The 19,447-nt window shown below is 40.2% G+C and overlaps 1 protein-coding gene across 1 annotated transcript in view; it reads right to left on the reverse strand.

The window, feature by feature from the left end:
- LOC139970538 (spermatogenesis-defective protein 39 homolog) overlaps positions 1–13,937 on the reverse strand; it is a 48,672-nt gene extending 34,735 nt beyond the window's left edge. Inside the window, exons 1-2 of the mRNA XM_071976324.1 lie at positions 13,783–13,937; positions 1,224–1,307 (exon numbers count right to left, since the gene is read on the reverse strand). Of these exons, the coding sequence (XP_071832425.1) occupies positions 1,224–1,289 (66 nt within the window). The 5' untranslated portion in view covers positions 1,290–1,307; positions 13,783–13,937. The remainder of the gene's footprint in view (positions 1–1,223; positions 1,308–13,782) is intronic.
- Between the last annotated feature and the right edge of the window lie 5,510 nt (positions 13,938–19,447).

The following is a 19,447-nucleotide window of genomic DNA, read 5'->3' on the forward strand; positions in this document are numbered from 1 at the left end:
CAGTACCAAGCGTAACCTTAACTTGGTAATGATACTATCACATACACTGATAGAGTAGTCTGATGTCATGTCCAGTGAAAGTTACAGATGGTCAGCCAATGTTGTTTATTTGTGGTCACTTTTTTCATATATTATGATTTAAACACTTTACATAACCCACAATTTAAATAGCTCATTTTTGCTGTAAACAACTAACACTTTACAGCGATATCCTAAGTTAGGTCAAACTTCTTAGGCTTATATCACACAAACAATTAGAGATAAAACATTGCGAGTAAATTAAACAGTTTTGCGAGTTGAATTTTAACCTCAGTCGCCAGTTGGCAAGTACAGTAGTTTTAAAGAAAATTGTTGAGGCCTGATATACATCCCTAGGGACATCAAACTGAGTGTGTAAGTGCCAGGAAATGAGAAGTGTCTCAAGTGTCTTATGTCATCACAGGGTCTGAGGTCCAATGTTCAATAACCTAAAAATAGCACTTTAGCTATTATATTTATGTGCCGAAATTACAAAGTTGCTGAAACCCTCAACCTTTGAGGATATCAGACTCTGCACATTTAAAGTACATAAATATTAAATGCAAAGGTCATGTGCGAATTAAAGAAAACTTTTCTGTGGAAAACCGTTTCAGATCTACTTATTAAATGTAAACCCAATGGACATTAAACTTGGTGGATATGTGCCTAGGTATGAGATATAATGTCACTGCAGTGAATTATGTCTAGGGTCAAAGGCCAGAAGTCAAATAACCACACTGGCCATTGTTCGATTACCAAAATGACAAAGAAATCAAACCTACAGAACCATTTACGATACCATCCTCTGAAAGTTTACCATTCATTCATGTAACATTCAGTAATGAAAAGGTTGAATGGTTTATGGGGGTTGAGGGATCAAAGTTGGCCAATTTTTTCCACGTTACAAAAAATTATGTTTGTGCCAAAATGAAAACATTTAAGAAAGTGTCATAGTATACAGAAAGAAATGACTGTATGAATCAAATGTTTGAATGAATATTTAAAGCATACATACAGTATATGATTAACATACAATATCAGAGAAAATGTGGTTATTATAATTCAAGGTTCCTTTACTTCAAATTTTGTCACAGAGTCACAGAATGACCTCCTACTAGTAATAAACCCAAATTTTGGGATGAGATCAGCAACTTCATGAATTAACTACTTGTTAAGGATGTACTCTCCTTCTTTAAGAAACTTACTTCAATGTCATCAAAGAAGTTTTTCCTTCCGGAGGGCCTTGACCAATAAGCTTCATCATCATCCATGCTGTTTGAACATTTAATCTGTGAAAAAACAAATTCCCAGTAGATGTAAATACACAAGTATTTCTGCTGGCAGCTGGCAGACTATTAAATAATGTAGTATTTAATTCAACATTGTGTTTAAGATGGAAATACTCAGCAGTTCAGAAAAGATTAGAAACATTGAATGAGCAGTTAGTGAGAACAGGTTGGTGCAAAATCATGAATGTCTGTATATGATGCATAAAATACCATCAGTGCAAAAAGTTGTGGTTCAATGTTTTCTTTCATCCTGACATGTGGATACAGTTGCTAAAGAAAGTTGCTGCAGTTTTTTGTTTTAATAAAACAATAAGTCACAACTATTTGCCAAGTTTGGGATTAAAGTTGAAGGTTTACAGTCTTGTATGAGGCTTGTTTACAGTCTTGTTTACAGTCTTGTTTACAGTCTTGTTTACAGTCTTGTTTACAGTCTTGTTTACAGTCTTGTATGAGGCTAACGCCTCCTCACATGACTTTACAACTTAACCCCTGGTCATTGGTAACTTGTCACACCCACACACCAAAGTGTGCACAATTCAATCAATCTCTCCTGGGGCACCACAGTGCACCACAACCACGTGTCCCCCGGGGGACTTCCCATAGGGTGCAGCCACAAACCGGCGCACGCAACTATATTTACAAGTTACCTCGCAGGTCCCCATTTATACACCTGGGTGAAGAGAGGCAATGGAGATAAAGCGCCTTGCCCAAGGACACAACGCAATGATCTGGCCAGGGCTTGAACCTGTAATCCTTAGATCACAAGTCCACTGCCTTAACCACTTGACCACAACGCCCTCACATTGGCTTTACTTTCTTCAATAAATGAAGAATCTAACCAGAATGCAAAAATGCATTGTGGCTTTGATGATGTAACATGAGCAGTTTTCTCAATGAATCTGACGTAATGTATAGTGAGGGTGTACATGTTTAAAAGGTTACATGATTTTAATTCTGATGACCCCAAATGACCTTTGACCTCCACCAAAACAATAGGCTACTTAAAATCAATGTGGTACTTCTATACACTGAATAAGAGGTCGGCCCAAGCTTCCAGTATTGAGATCTTGTGATTACAAGGTTTTCATAGTTTGACCCCTGGTGACCCCAAATGACCTTTGATCTCCACCAAAACAATAGACTTTTAGAACTCAATGTGGTTCTTCTACACACTAAATATGAAGTCTGCCCATGCTACCCATCTTGAGATATCGTGTTTACAAGGCTTTCACAATTTGACCCCTGGTGACCCCAAATGACCTTTGACCTCCACTAAAAACAATAGGCTTCTTTTACTCAATGTGGTTCTTCTACACATCAAATATAAAATTGGTCTGACCCTCACTTCTTGAGATATCATGTTTACAAGGTTTTCACAATTTGACCCTTGGTGACCCCAAATGACCTCCACCAAAAACGATAGGCTTCTTGTACTTAATGTGGTTCAACTACACACCAAATATGAAATTGGTCTGAACTTCCCATCTTGAGAAAACGTGTTTTCAAGCTGGGCGTCACAAACCCACACACACCATACGAATGAAAAGGTAACGATTATCATCAAAACCAAAAAGCAGTCCAGGTGAAGTAAACAAATAGACACGAATGATAGCGACATACAGTATAAGTTTCACAAGCTTAGTAGGCAAAGCTGTGAAAACTTGGCTGCATAGCTGCAACAAGTACCAAACTTAGCATTAATGTAATTATTCTGCGAAAATGAGTATTTTAGAAAGGTAGAACGTAGTTTAAACCATACTAAGTAAGCATTAACTTGTTAGTTATCCACTAACTTGACTATGCAGTCAAGATTTATGGTAAACTTAGTAAATAACCTTCAAAATTAACAGCAACACTACACCAAACATTTCTTGTCTGATTTACAGGCTGACAGAAAATAGCTGTCTACTATGTAACCTTGGAAGTACCAATTCATAAGTTTTCACTCTCAAAATAGGACAAATGACAATGTTGTGCATTATGATACCAATGACAGGGTTGGGGATCCATTTTTTGTGAGAATGTTCTTTGGTTGAGTTATTAGAATTCTGAAAACAATTATGGACTTGTATTAACAGAAGACTGAACTGATGTTACGATGCCACATCAATTTTAACCGTATGAGCATGTCAGATGTGCAGAAACATGGCCGATTAAAACAGAGATACAGGTATTTATAGAAACATTAGTAGCATTAACAACCAAACAACCAGAAAGGTACAATGTTCATATTATCATAATGCAACATTAGTTTCTCAAACAACAGTGATCGTGACAACAAAATTGTTTGGAGCACAAAATTGGGGGTCTATGAATGTATTCGTGAAAATTCATCATTTTATATTGCAAAAATTGACCAAACTGTTCAAATGTACAAACAGAGATAAGGAAGACAGTTCGCGAATGACAGTTTAAACGGAAATGAAAATAAACAGGAAAAGTCCACAGAAATGTGAGAGATTGCAATCAAGCTTTCTGCAAGAAGACATTTATGTTTGTTTAACTTGATAACTTCAGAGGTAGAGAATAATTTCAAAAAAGAAATAGCTGACGGGAGAAGGACAGAACCAAAGCAAAGGACAAACTCTAAGTAAATTTGCAGACAAAACAATTTAGAGACGCGAGTTGAATTTGTCTAGTCAGAGTTAGTCTGTGTCATAAGGCTGATTGCATGCACACACACACCCCGAACACATAATTTGACTAAAACAAACCCAAAAGTGAACTGTGTTGTTAGCATGCAGATTTATCTACAGATCCTTGAATGTGAAAGCTGTGTATCTTACGATTACCAGTGCTAGTCATTTGTAGGTTAATTGTTCTGCTTTCTGCACTGATTTAGATAAACTGATATAGTAACACATATGTCACTACCTACCTAGTGTGGTGCTGCTGTTGTCAACAAGTTCTAGCTGTACATTAACAAAGCTATTTTGCAGTGCTCCCGAACTTGCTAAAAGAAACTATATAACGTAACTGGAACGCCACATTACATTAAACTTGGAGGACTCTGAGAAAGGTAAGCCAATTTACAAATGAACGGTTACATAAACACAGCCATTAAGTAGATAACTCATGTGTTAATACTTATTCCAATTGAAGAAAGTTACTCAAGGCCTAAAGCTTAACATTAGGCCTAGAAACTTCACCTACCCCCCCCCCCCCAGGCACTATACTGTACCTAGGCTTTAGTGGCTAAGTAATAACTCCTTATCACTTTTACAGCACATGAAACACTGAATGTAATCTAATGTGTAACGTGCAAATCAAACTTTTGTACTGGATAAGGTGGATCCACATACCAAGTATGACGTCCATCTAATTATACATTTTGACTTATCCCGTTTACCAGAGTTTCATAATTTAACAAGTTGACCTCAAATGACCTTTGACCACTGCTGAAGCAATACAGATCTTGTACTCATTACGTTGCATCCATGATACACTTTATACCAAGTTTTACTCTTGGGATTACAGTTAACAAGGTTTCTGACTTTGACCTCAAATGACCTTTGACTCCCCAGAAAGCAAAAGGGTACCTGTACTTTACTAAGGTGGTTCCACCCTACCATGAATGAAATTCATCCAAGCTTTACTTCTGGAGGTATCATCTTTACAAGGTTTTGGACTTCTTGACTTTATTATAAAGTGACCTTTAACTATCACAGAAAACAACAGGATTCTCTTAATTTATATATATTAGGGGATCCACATGACAAGTAAGAAGTTAGTCCAAACCTACGTGCTTCATTTTGTTCGTATAACCTAGCCCTACAATATGGGCTAGTCTGTATCTCTCGTTTGGCTAGTTAGTCCAGAATGGAAAGGTGGATCTTCAGGGGAAAGCAGACCTCACAGTTATTTTCACGTGGCGTGACAGATATAGGCTACAGTAGTGCCACTTACAGAAGAGTCTGGAGCGAGCCACTTGTTGGAAAATTAAATTTATACCATTCTATAAGGTTACTCGACCGTAACTTGATTGTGCTCTACTCTTACAAATTAGCATAATAATAGTAAATACCAGCAATTAGCGTGGCAAACTCTTAAAGTAACATGATTCTGCATCAACATATACTGTATATGGCTACTGTTGAGTCGTAAACACATTGAACAATACCATCAAGTTCTTGAAGTGAACTTTTGTGGTACAATGGCTTTAACATTTGATCAGACGAAACTAGGTACAAACTAGGTACAAACTAGGACATGAAACATTACTGCTTTTGGAGAACAATGTTTACTGTTCCTTGAAACGTGCATTTCTTGAATATATACATTTGCTGCTGTACAGTATTCCCAATCAGTAACGTTAGGCTGTGGCCTATCATTTAGATGTAACTTACGTAAGTGCAGCGGCGGCGGAACCGGGGGGGGGGCTTGGGGGGCTCAGCCCCCCCAATGAAAAAGTTGAGGGGGCAAATGCATGATAAGCCCCCCCAATATTTACCAAGGCTCCGAAACGTGCATCTGTCCATTTTTCAATGCATACTTGTCGATCTGTCCGATGCACACGTATACTATATAGGTGTAATCATTTTAGTAATTGCTGGGGGACCCTCGGCCCGTCCCCTGGCTATAGACCACATTGTCACCCCAACCGCGTCTTCACGCCCCGTGAAAAGTGGAAGCAGTGAGTGTGAGTACCAGAAAGCGTAACACAACTTCGTCTTAGGCCAATGACTTGCCTCATTTCAGCCAGTTCTCCAACATCCCCTTACTTAGTGGCGGAGCGTCCATATATACAGTCAGGGGCGGATGCCCCCCCCCCCTGACGGACTCAAATGGACTGCTGGCACCCTTTTCAGCTTTTCACTATACTTTTTACTTATTCGCTATTATTGACTATTTTATTGCGCTCTCATATACCTATTGACATTTGTCATATTCTGTTGGTGTAATTTTCCGACAAAATGGCGACGACACCTATTTATTCTCCGTTTATCTGCAAATTAGCAAGGCCCGGAAAGGGTCATTTCCTGCAATCTAGGGAGTATCTTTACTCAAAATTTTCTGTACGCTCCGCGCCAACCTGTGGTGGCGTTCCGCTTAGATAGTGTCGAAAGCGCCCCTACAGACCATTCTTGCCCCCCCCGACCAATACCCCTAGCTCCGCCACTGCCCTTACTACACTCAAAAACGTCTTTGCGAGTACACTACGAGTATAATAGCTACTCTCTTAAAACAACATCGAATATACAAATTACAATGTTTTTACAGACTTTTACGTGCAATCTGAGATTGCAGACTTGAGACCCATATTTTAGGGCTAGGTATTCGCAGCATAAAACACACGGGAAGTGCCGTTTCCGGCCATCTGGGGATTTGAAATAACCCAAACTTTTCTTGTACGCTCCGCGCCAACCGATGGTGGCGCTCCGCTTAGATAGTCTCCACACATTAGCCCCCCCCAATAATTTTTCCGTTCCGCCGCGCCTGCGTAAGTGTTAATATCAACAGTGTTCTGACATTGACTAGTCATCAGTGTTGTACAACTGTCTTTTGGTGGTTCAATTCCTTGGAATGCTGCTTTCAGCAAATTTGAACATTGCCTCTATTGTTTATTCAACGCCTCAAAAATTTTAAGAACATTAAATTGCCAGCATTGCTAATTGTTGTTGGGTCTGTAGGGCCATGGTTTGTTTCTGACGATGAGTGTCTCTGTGCGGGTCCCCTTCTGCTGGAACCTTCCTGCGGAAAATTCTTTGGCCAGAAAAGGAGAGCCAGTATCCTAGATCTTGCCTCCAACCAAGGCCACAATATTGGAGATACCATTGGTCGACCGTCTCACGATGAGACTATCTACCGAGTCCAGGTTTTTCAATGATTATCCAGGATTTTCAACCGAAAATCCATGTTTTTCAACAATATACCTGGTTTAACGCTAGAAACACCAGGAATATCGCTGATAAACTTGGAATATCCAACAAACACTTAGATAAACCTGGAATATTGATCCAAAACTTGGATTATTGCCGATAATCTTGAAAAACCTGGATTGTCGGTTCAAAAAATGACTACTGACAAAATCCTTGATTTTCGACAGATAATCGAACAATTTTCCTGGCTTATTCCCAAAAATCCAAGATTATCACAAGAAAATGCAGGGTTATCGGCGATAAATTTGTATTACCATGTTATAAACTTGGATTTTTTGACTGATAAACTTGGATTTTCAACCGATAATCAAAGTTTATCCTGAATTAACCTGGATTCTCACATGAAAAATTTTATATCTTGGAAAAGGTGTAAAGAAAACCGAAAGGTTCCAAGAGAGACATATTACAAAGTACCCGGAGACGGTCTTTCGTGGTCAACAGCCTGAGTGTGTCTGAGTAGTTTATTTTCACTACATTATTAGAATACAATACATTGGTATGCATGGCCTTTCATAAGGTATGCACGGCCGTTCATAATACTTAGGGTGGTGTGCACACGATCTACATATTGCACACAAACTTCTTTTATTTGCACATGTCACTAAACTCTTAATATATAACAATCCTCCCTTGTAGCTAAGAGACCACTATTTTATTATTGCAACAACGAACATATAATATAGCAAAATATTCACGGAAAATATCAATTCACTTTGACAAGTAATCTACTACAAAAATACTACACGACTAAACTATTGGAGATATCAAAATATACAACTTTCACATACACAAACCAATAACATCACTGACATACCGAATCATGAAACATGATATAAAGATACACTATTGATGTCTGTCGAACATAAAGTTACAAATTTAAAAACTTAGGTGGTCGGACAACTCTACCGGACCTGGTTTTTACGACACAAGAATCTCCAGGACTAGAAAGTTTTGAACTAGGTTCGGTTTTTGCTGGCGTAGAAATAGGGGTTTGCTCATCAAAGTGTTGAAATTTAGAATCAATAGGAATATTAGATGAAGCTTTAGATGGAGACGTATTAACAGATGGTGAGGGATCTGGCTTGATTTCTGGAACCATAGAAGTATGTGGTACAGAAGGAAACCTTATGGCACTGGGTGAAAACCTGGTATCCTGATTTGGATTTTCAATATCCATTTCAGGATTAGCATTTTGACGTTTAGAATCATCATGCCTGAGGTGATTAGCATGCACATACCGACGGTTGTTCCCTGGTGTTCTAACCAAATAGGTTTGTGGACCTTTAACCTCAACTATTGTCCCAGGTATCCACTTAACCTTTCCTCCTCTCAAATGTCGGACTTTTACCGACTGGTATAGGTCGAAGGATAACATTTTCTTGATAGAATTTAGATTTAGCCTGACGGTACTCAACCGAACGTTTTAGAGATGGCTTAACAAGTGTAAGCTTGGTTCGGGGAGCTCTTTTCAAAAAGAGCTCTGCTGGGGTCTTTTCAGTAGTTGTGTGGGGAATATTTCTATACTGAAATAGAATGTGTGCAACCTTATGCTGTAAACTAGCAAACTTTGTTTCTGATTTCTTAAACATTCTCTTGAAAGTTTGAACATGTCTTTCTGCCAAGCCATTGCTAGAAGGGTGGTATGGAGGGGTCAAAGTACAGTATGTTGAACAGAGTTAGTTTGAAGAAAACTTTTAAATTCCTCTGCAATGAACTGTGGACCATTATCAGTCACAACTTGTACAGGAAGACCAAACTGAGCAAATACTGTTCGCAACTTGGACACCGTAGCCGAAGCTGTTGTACTCGACATGGGGAAAACTTCAAGCCACTTAGAATGACTATCAACCAGTAACAGAAACTGTTGGCCATTAATTTCTGCAAAGTCTAGGTGAATTCTCTGCCATGGTTCGGTAGCCCAAGGCCAAAGAATTAGGGGTGTTTTCCTTGGGGTGTTCTGTTCATTTGAACAAACAGAACAATATCTAACTAGGTCCTCAATGTCATAATCCATGCCTGGCCACCAGACAAAAGATCTACCCAGAGATTTCATACGAGACATACCGGTGTGACAATCATGCAATTCATTTAAAATGTGTTGCTGACATTGTTGCGGAATAATAACACGTCTACCCCATAATATGCAACAATTTTCTTATGAAAGCTCTAACCGTCTTGTCCAATATGGTTTCAATTCCTCCTCCTCACAATGTTTTGGCCATCCAGACAAGGTATATTCGTATACTTTTGTTAAAACAATGTCTTTGTTAGTGGCCTTCGCAATCGTCTCAGCTGTAACAGGAAGCTGATCGACTACGGTAGAAAAAACATAACATTCATCAGGATCTGTAATTTGAGTTAATTTGTCTTGTAATGGCAATCTACTTAAAAGATCCGCATTGGCGTTTTGTGTAGAAGTGCGATAGACTCATATTGATAACCCGCTAAAATTAGAGCCCAGCGTTGCATCCGCGCTGCAGCTAAAGGCGGTATCGCTGACTTTGGACCAAATATGCGGGTCAAAGGTTGGTGGTCTGTCACCAAGGTAAATTTACAACCATAAAGATACAAGTGGAACTTCTTTAACCCGAATATTATAGCAAGCCCCTCTTTATCAATTTGGGCATAGTTTTTCTCTGCTGAACTGAGTGTCCTGGAAGCATAGGCTATAGGACGCTCAGTACCATCGCTTAACTTGTGGCTTATAATCGCACCTAACCCATAGGGACTCGCGTCTACGCTCAATACCAGTGTTTTCGTAGGGTCATAATGAATTAGTACTTTATCACCTGTTAGGACAGTTTTTACATACATGAAAGCTTGCTCGCACTCATTGGACCAACTCCATTCCGACTTGTGTTGCAGCAATGTATACAAGGGGTGAAGTTTGGAAGCTAAATTTTCAACAAACTTGCCATAGTAATTAACTATTCCCAAAAACAACTTTAGCTCTGAAACATTGGTAGGTCTTGGCGCACGCATTATTGCTTCAATTTTGCCTTGAACTGGTTGAATGCCCTTACCGCTTAGATCATGACCTAAATATTGGACTTGTGGTTTGAAGAATTGACATTTGCTTGCATTTAAGCGCACATTATACTTATCAAGTCTATCGAACAGAAGTCTTAGAATCTTAAGATGTTCTTCGACATTGTTTGTCGCAACAAGAATATCATCCACATAACAAAATACACGAGGAATACCAGTCAATATTTTGTCCATAGTGGATTGAAATAGCACAGGAACCGTTTTTACGCCGAAACAGAGACGCTTAGGAGCTAATAAACCTTTATGCGTATTCAAAACTAGCAACTGCGCCGATTCTGCATCTAAGAACAATTGATTGAATGCACCAGTTAGATCGATTACAGAATATACTTTGGGTTGTGAGCCTTCCTGAGCCAATTTCGCAAACAAATCTTGCACATTAGGAAGCCATCATCTTCAATTACACTATTGACCTGTTTGTAGTCTCCACAGACCCTTACAGATCCATTTGCTTTAGGTACATGTACAGTGGGGGACGCCCACTTACTAGACGTTACTGGGGTTAGGATATCTGCTTCAATTAGCCTATTATATTCTTGTTCCACCTTGTCAACCATGGAATAAGGAACGGCTCTAGACTTTTGATACTGTAAGTCGATTTTGCATTCGGTTTTAATTTCAGAGAAGCTGTAAAATCTTTAATCCCTGTATCTTTATCAGAAAATAGTTTACGATGCTTCTCTAGAAGCTCACGAAAACCTTCAGGATCACAAGGTTGGCAAGTAGGAAGCACAATTTCAGATTTTCTTAAAGCACCAATGTCACCCAAGTGATTTTGACCTTTTTGTCTCAACTGCGGTTCGGATTTCACAGTGAATATTTGGTTCCAATCTAAGTTTATCTTTTGCAATAAATCTCGACCAAACAAAGATGGGCATTTACCTTGTACAATAATGATATCAGCCAGGTGGGAAGGGCTAGACTTAAACTTAACAGGTACACTAACGTAGCCTAATGTAGGAATTAGCTCACCTGTATAACTGCGTAAAGCAAAATCACACTTCTTTAAAGGGTACATATTGGCTAACTCTGACATGTAAGCAGATTCTGAAATCGTTGACCTAGTAGCACCAGTGTCAATTTCCATTGAAATATTCTCTGCCTTCCCTTTCCCTACCGACATACGAATCATGTAAGGTGACACACTGTAATTACTAGTGACATTGTATAGTCCAAAACCTTCAGACTGGTACCTTTCATCCTGAACACCATCAAGATACACGCTGTCCTCTGCCTTCTGATTGCCATCGGCCACGTGCTTGGTATTAGCATGTCCCGCTTTGAAATGATTTGGTCTTAACCCTCCTCTGTGCCTGGTGTTGGTATTTTCACTGGAACCATGTTGTCCTCCAGAGCGACATACCCGCTGTAAGTGACCTTTCCGTTTACAGTTATGGCACGTAACTTCCTTGCATGGGCAATCAGCTCGCTTGTGCTCACCTCCACAGCCCTTACATTTGTAACGAAATGAGCCTCGACTGCCATGGGCTTTGCCTTTGAAGCGATGGGTTGGTTGTCCACTATACACGGCATTAGTTGCGTCTATATTAGTTGTATGCAGGTAATCTTTGGTAGCAATACAGTATAAGCCATTTCATCAGCTAAGCATTTATTTTTAGCCTTGTCAAAAATTAGATCAGCCATGGATAGTAGATGCGTTTGAGTTTTGGACATTTTGGCATGTAATCCAGAAACCAAACGGTCACGTAGGGCTTCTTCCAAAAAGGTCCCGAAATTGCAATGGGCACTTACGTTTTTGAGTCTGACTATGAAGCATGATATAGATTTGTTCTCCCCTTGGGTAGCTGTCCAGAATCTATGTCTTTCTGCGATGACGATTGGACGTGGTGAATAGTGATCCTGTAGTAGTTTCTTTAAATCTCCGTAACTCTTAGTGTTCGGTAGATTAGGACTACATAAATCTTTCAATAATCTGTAGGCGATTACACCCACCACAGCAAGGAAAAAGTTAGCACGTTTTTCCTCTGCTACATCATTCGCTGCGATGAAAGCGTCACATCTATCTGCGTAATCTGCAAACAGTTCCAGCTTTTCGTCGAAAACTCCGACATGGCCGAAAACAGCCATTATTTCATTGGCTTGTTTAGCGTATATTATATAACAGCATCCTCGTCGCCAATTTTATATCTTGGAAAAGGTGTAAAGAAAACCGAAAGGTTCCAAGAGAGACATATTACAAAGTACCCGGACGGTCTTTCGTGGTCAACAGCCTGAGTGTGTCTGAGTAGTTTATTTTCATTACATTATTAGAATACAATACATTGGTATGCATGGCCTTTCATAAGGTATGCACGGCCGTTCATAATACTTAGGGTGGTGTGCACACGATCTACATATTGCACACGAACTTCTTTTATTTGCACATGTCACTAAACTCTTAATATATAACAAAAAACATTAATAATTGGTTCAAAACGTTGACTACTGGCTAAAATCCTGGATTTTACCCCGATTATCAGCCAGATTATCAGAGTTTATCGAATGATATTCCAAGTTTATCTGTTGATAATCAAGCTTCATCAGTTAAGCAACCTGGATCATCTGATAAAGTTTTCTTTAAATTCCTGTTTTTTTTTTACCGGTAAATCCAAGAATGTTGCAGATAAACTTTTCAACTATAATCCAGGTTTGCCTGATTATCCAGGTTTTTGCGGATAGTCCATTTTTTTGCCAATAATCCAGGTATTTTGCTGATAATCCACGTTTTGTGACCGACAATCCAAGTTTTGGCAGATACTCCAGGTTTTTTAAGCGATAATCCATCTTTATCTTTGAAAGACTTGAATATTCTGTTCATAAACCTGGATTATCTAGTGAAAAATGAGGATTGTCAGTCAATATTCCTGGAATATCGAATGATTGGGCTTTTAACTTGCCATATAGAACCATCTTTTGTAGAAACTTGTGACGACAAGGCCTACGTTATGATATCTGAGCACACACAAATGATAGCCTATACCACAAATTTCAGTATCCCTACACAGAGTAAAGTAACATTACAAATAGTTGCAGTTAATCAACAAACTTGTGGTCATTGAGCACTGAAGATGCAATGACAATTGGTAAGGTACTATTTGCCATTCAAATTTACAGAGTCACAAAAACCACCTGTAAAATGTATAAGAATGGCTGATTAAATGGTAGTGTAAACACTGCAAAGTTGCACAAATATATGTATAAAATTATGTTTTAATTAGCAGGTTACTGGACCCTTATTTACACAAAAGCCCAAAAATAACATTTTGTATTACTGATCCTTTGTGTTATCAGTCTCTAAGCCCAAAGGCCCTCCCAACTTATGTTACAGTCTTTACCAAAGAAACTGGTTCATTTTCAGTGTGGCATACGTTGTGAGCGCCTTTGCTGTCGCTTAACTGCTTTACTTAGTTTTAGGCTAGCCTGTAGTACTTCGAAGATCTAGCCAAGCCCTGGCGTAAGTTGCTGTCAGTATTAGGCTACTGTTTCTACTTAACTGAATGACAGTTACACTGTTACGAGGCTGTATCACGTAATTTACTGTTTCTTACCTGCGTCGAGTTCCTAAAAAAACCGGGCTTTGCCAAAAATGTTAAGTTGTCTCCTACAGTAGTATGTACCCTCTAACTCAGCCCCACATACAAAATTATGACTGTAATCTAACGGAGGCGTAGAAGGTACATTCACGTTGCAAATTGCAAAACGTTAACAATAGTGAACAATGAACACTTTTGGTCCTTTTCAGGATTTTTATCGTTTTACACACTTAGCATCTCGTCAAAACGGTTCTTTTCATCTGTCTTTTTTTTTTAACGTTTTGAAGAGTGTGTAAGACGTCAACTTGATGTCTTTCCTACCCTTCTGTACAAGGTTCCAGCCAAGTTTGTAAAGAAGAGGGAGGTCCAATGTGTACCCGGCTAGAGTTCCTTTATACTGAGAGTAGTAAAAACAAAAATGTACCTTCTAAAAGTTGGCCTGAAAATATTTCTCTTATCTCTCTTTTTAATTCTCATTAAGAGGATCATTTAGCTATTGGTATGAAGAAGGCTTCATAGTAAAATGTCTGTGTCTAATTTCCACTAATTAAATTTCTCACTAACCTGCTTTTACTAGATTTAGACAAAGTTCGCTCCAATTTTTATAGCGAAACAAAACAGAGTGAATGGAAACCTGCAGAAGGAACTGCACAGTCATCGAGCGGGAGGAAACCCGTCGAGAAAGGAGAAACGGATCTATGACCCGATTCTCCTTGGGAGGTAAGAATCTTGTTGTTGTGAAGCGGTATCGAGGTGTTCCGTACGTTATAACAGGCGCGGCGGAACGGAAAAATTATTGGGGGGGCTAATGTGTGGAGACTATCTAAGCGGAGCGCCACCATCGGTTGGCGCGGAGCGTACAAGAAAATTTTGGGTTACTTCAAATCCCCAGATGGCCGGAAACGGCACTTCCCGTGTGTTTTATGCTGCGAATACCTAGCTCTAAAATATGGGTCTCAAGTCTGCAATCTCAGATTGCACGTAAAAGTCTGTAAAAACATTGTAATTTGTATATTCGATGTTGTTTTAAGAGAGTAGCTATTATACTCGTAGTGTACTCGCAAAGACGTTTTTGAGTGTAGTAAGGGCAGTGGCGGAGCTAGGGGTATTGGTCGGGGGGGCAAGAATGGTCTGTAGGGGCGCTTTCGACACTATCTAAGCGGAGCGCCACCACAGGTTGGCGCGGAGCGTACAGAAAAATTTTGAGTAAAGATACTCCCTAGATTGCAGGAAATGACCCTTTCCGGGCCTTGTTAATTTGCAGGTAAACGGAGAATAAATAGGTGTCGTCGCCATTTTGTCGGAAAATTACACCAACAGAATATGACAAATGTCAATAGGTATATGAGAGCGCAATAAAATAGTCAATAATAGCGAATAAGTAAAAAGTATAGTGAAAAGCTGAAAAGGGCGCCAGCAGTCCATTTGAGTCTGTCAGGGGGGGGCACCCCCCTGACTGCAGGGGCGTAGCGAAGGGGTTTTTGTTGGGGGGTGTGGAGAATTTGATTTGCCGACGGATCTGGAAGTGGTGACTGAAATGGGGGAGGGGTCTAAGGGGAGGGGGTGTCCCCCTCCCCTTTGGAAATTTTTTAGTTTTGAAACGTCCTTAGATGCAATCTGGTGCATATTTTAAGTCAAATTTGATTTGCCGACGGATCTGGAAGTGGTGACTGAAATGGGGGAGGGGTCTAAGGGGAGGGGGTCTCCCCCTCCCCTTTGGAAAATTTTTAGTTTCGAAACGTCCTTAGATGCAATCTGGTGTATATTTTAAATAAAATTTGATTTGCCGACGGATCTGGAAGTGGTGACTGAAATGGGGGTGTCCCCCTCCCTTTGGAAAATTTATAGTTTTGAAACGTCCTTAGATGCAATCTGGTGTATATTTTAAGTCAAATTTGATTTGCCGACGGATCTGGAAGTGGTGACTGAAATGGGTGAGGGGTCTAATTTTTAGTTCTGAAACGTCCTTAGATGCAATCTGATGTATATTTTAAGTCAAATTTGATTTGCCGACGGATCTGGAAGTGGTGACTGAAATGGGGGAGTGGTCTAAGGGGAGGGAGTGTCCCCTCCCCTTTGGAAAATGTTTAGTTTTGAAACGTCCTTAGATGCAATCTGGTGCATATTTTAAGTCAAATTTGATTTGCCGACGGATCTGGAAGTGGTGACTGAAATGGGGGAGGGGTCTAAGGGTAGGGGGTCTACCCCTCCCCTTTGGAAAAATTAGTTTGAACGTCCTTAGATGCAATCTGGTGCATATTTTAAGTCAAATTTGGCACGGAAGAAGCTCCCGTTCTCCTTTTTCTATTCAGCTTTCCTTCTTTCTTCCCCTTCCGCTCTCTTCACCTTTTCTCCTTTTGCCGACAGACCCAAAATTTGCCGACAGCGACCAAATTATTGGGGGGGTGTGACACCCCCCCACACCCCCCGCTCGCTACGCCCCTGCCTGACTGTATATATGGACGCTCCGCCACTAAGTAAGGGATGTTGGAGAACTGGCTGAAATGAGGCAAGTCATTGGCCTAAGACGAAGTTGTGTTACGCTTACTGGTACTCACACTCACTGCTTCCACTTTTCACGGGGCGTGAAGACGCGGTTGGGGTGACAATGTGGTCTATATCCAGGGGACGGGCCGAGGGTCCCCCAGCATTTACTAAAATTATTACACCTATATAGTATACGTGTGCATCGGACAGATCGACAAGTATGCATTGAAAAATGGACAGATGCACGTTTCGGAGCCTTGGTAAATATTGGGGGGGCTTATCATGCATTTGCCCCCTCAACTTTTTCATTGGGGGGGCTGAGCCCCCCCAAGCCCCCCCCCCCGGTTCCGCCGCCGCTGCACTTACGTAAGTTACATCTAAATGATAGGCCACAGCCTAACGCTACTGATTGGGAATACTGTACAGCAGCAAATGTATATATTCAAGAAATGCACGTTTCAAGGAACAGTAAACATTGTTCTCCAAAAGCCCCCCCGGTTCCGCCGCCACTGCGTTATAACATCAGGGTATATTTTGGCAGGAAGATACTCTTTCACCGAAAAGGGAGGTATTAATTTGAAAGTGGAGGAATGGAACAAATTGTACGAACATATCCATTGCATCCACAACCCAGTGCACAAGTTGAACAGTGGTGTTTTAGTCGTTCAGATCATAACGGGGACATGGAGTTGCCATAGGCGTAGGAGGCGGGGGGCTGCAGCCCCCAACCATTTTTTTTGGGTGAAAATTCGGGCAATTTGCTTAGAATTTTTCGGCACCTACTGGAAGAATAATTATTTGCAATGTGTTTTTCATTTTTTTGGTGAAAATTCGGCAATATGCTGAGAATGATTCGGGCATCTACTGAAAGAATAATAATTTGCAATGTGTTTTTCAATATTTTGGTGAAAATTCGGGCAATATGCTGAGAATTTTTTCGGGCACCTACTGAAAGAATAATAATTTGCATTTTTTTTCCAATTTTTTTTTGGTGAAAATTTGGGCAATATGCTGAGAATTTTGTGTGCACCTACCAGTGGCGGAGCGTCCATACAGTCAAAGGGGGCGGATGCCCCCCTGACGGACTCAAATGGACTGCTGGCGCCCTTTCAGCTTTATACCACTTTTTACTTATTCGCGATTATTGACTTTTTATTGCGCTCTCAAATACATATTGACATTTGTCACATTTTGTTGGTGCAATTTTCTGACAAATGGCGATGACACCTATTTATTCTTCGCTTATCTGCAAATTAGCAAGGCCCGGAAAGGGTCATTTCCGGCGATCTAGGGAGTAATTTGACTCAAAAAAATTCTGTACGTTCCGCGCCAACCTGTGGTGGCGCTCCGCTTAGATAGTGTCAAAAGCGCCCCTACAGACCATTCTTGCCCCCCCCCCGACCAATACCCACTAGCTCCGCCACTGGCACCTAGTGAAAGATGAAGAATTTGCAATGTGTTTTTCAATGGTTAAACTTATATTATTATTATTATAATTATTGTTGTAACGACTTCCCCAATAATTCTAACCAATATGGAAGGGTAATAACACGGAAAATGATTTTATGTTATTGGCAGGTGATGTAATAACTGATGGATGCCTATATGATATGCACATAAACATGTGGAACGTGCGCCGAGCGCGCGAAAAAATTTTGGTAATATTTTTCGGGCAAGTCGTTACAGCCCCCCCCCCCCCCCCAAATCAAATGAGGCGCCTACGCCTATGGGAGTTGCGATATGGATTGGCTGAACTTTGGGTCGAGACCGATATGTACCTCAACGACTTGCAGCATTTGGTGAGAGAAGAATGGGTCATCGACGCCACGAGAGATTACCTGCTTAAAGACAGTAGAAATTCAGACCGTCCGAGCAGTGATGCTACAACTACGAACGAACTGGTCGCATCACCAGAACTGGTGATAGAAGCAATCGAAAACGAAATCATCCTTGGACACCTTGAAAATGAGTATATACCACGGTCAGGGACGTCGCTAGAGGAGGGGGGGGGGTGTCTCATCCCCAAACTTGGTAAAACTGACGATAGTTGGACAATTTGACCTGCGACAGTCGGAATTTCGGACTGTCGCACTCTAATTTACCTAACCCTATTATATATTCCTGTGATTGTGAATGACCTAAAAATTGAAAGTTTCAGTCAAAAATAACCTTAAATGAGTCATATTACCACGTTTCCCTTGCCACTTTGAGAAATTTTATCTCGCGATCTTTATACTCCACAAAACTACTTATGATTTTGAATACTCTAAAAAAATGTCTAATAATAAAACTACTGCAAGACGTTCGCCAGCTTCAATTCGGTTTATTTATGCACTAATTTTGCTACTGGGTGGGTTGGACCCTGTTCGCTAGCTTCAAGTAAGATCAGGATATAACGTCTCTATGGTATACAATGCTACGGAAGCTTAAAAAAGACATCAACATAAGAAAAACTGACATTTTTCAGTAAAATTTATATTGACAACTTATCATCTCTTCAATTCAACATTTTTCTGCTGCAAAATGTTCATTTGTTCACTTCATCCCAACTGAGCAATCGAAAAAAATTCTGCAAAATGTTTATTTGACAACTTATCGTATCTCGTCAACTCAACATTTTTCTGCAAAATGTTCAATTTTTTCACTTCATCCCAACTGAGCAATTGAACAATTTTTTGCAAAATTTGTAATTGACAACTTATCGTATCTCGCCAACTCAACATTGTTCTGCAAAGTTTTTAATTGTTCACTTCATTCCAAATGCTCAGTTGGAATGAAATGAACAATTGAACATTTTTCAGTGATAAATGACTGATAAGTAGCCCCGCCCCCCCCCCCCCCAGAAAATAATATTAAGCGCGCGAGGAAAAAGCACTGTATATTTTGGTAATTCACTATGTCGTCGAATATAATTTGGTGAAGAAATAACAGCTTTCCCCTTTGTTACATTAACCTAGCTTTTGAAGTCAGTAGTCTATGTAGCCTTCAAGCAGATAACTTATACTCAGTTGCTTACTTGCTTAACCAGACTGATTAATACGTTTGTGAAGTGAGGGCCAGTGGTACATATGTATCGAAAAAAAGTTCGGAACAAAAGTGCGGTCGCGAAAGATGGGGTGATTTACTAACACTGACCGCATCGTTGACGAGTAGCGCGGGGGGTGGGGGTATAAGGCAGCAGTCGGAATTTTCT

This window comes from Apostichopus japonicus, chromosome 8 (assembly GCF_037975245.1).
Source record: "Apostichopus japonicus isolate 1M-3 chromosome 8, ASM3797524v1, whole genome shotgun sequence".
Lineage (NCBI taxonomy): Eukaryota > Metazoa > Echinodermata > Holothuroidea > Aspidochirotida > Stichopodidae > Apostichopus > Apostichopus japonicus.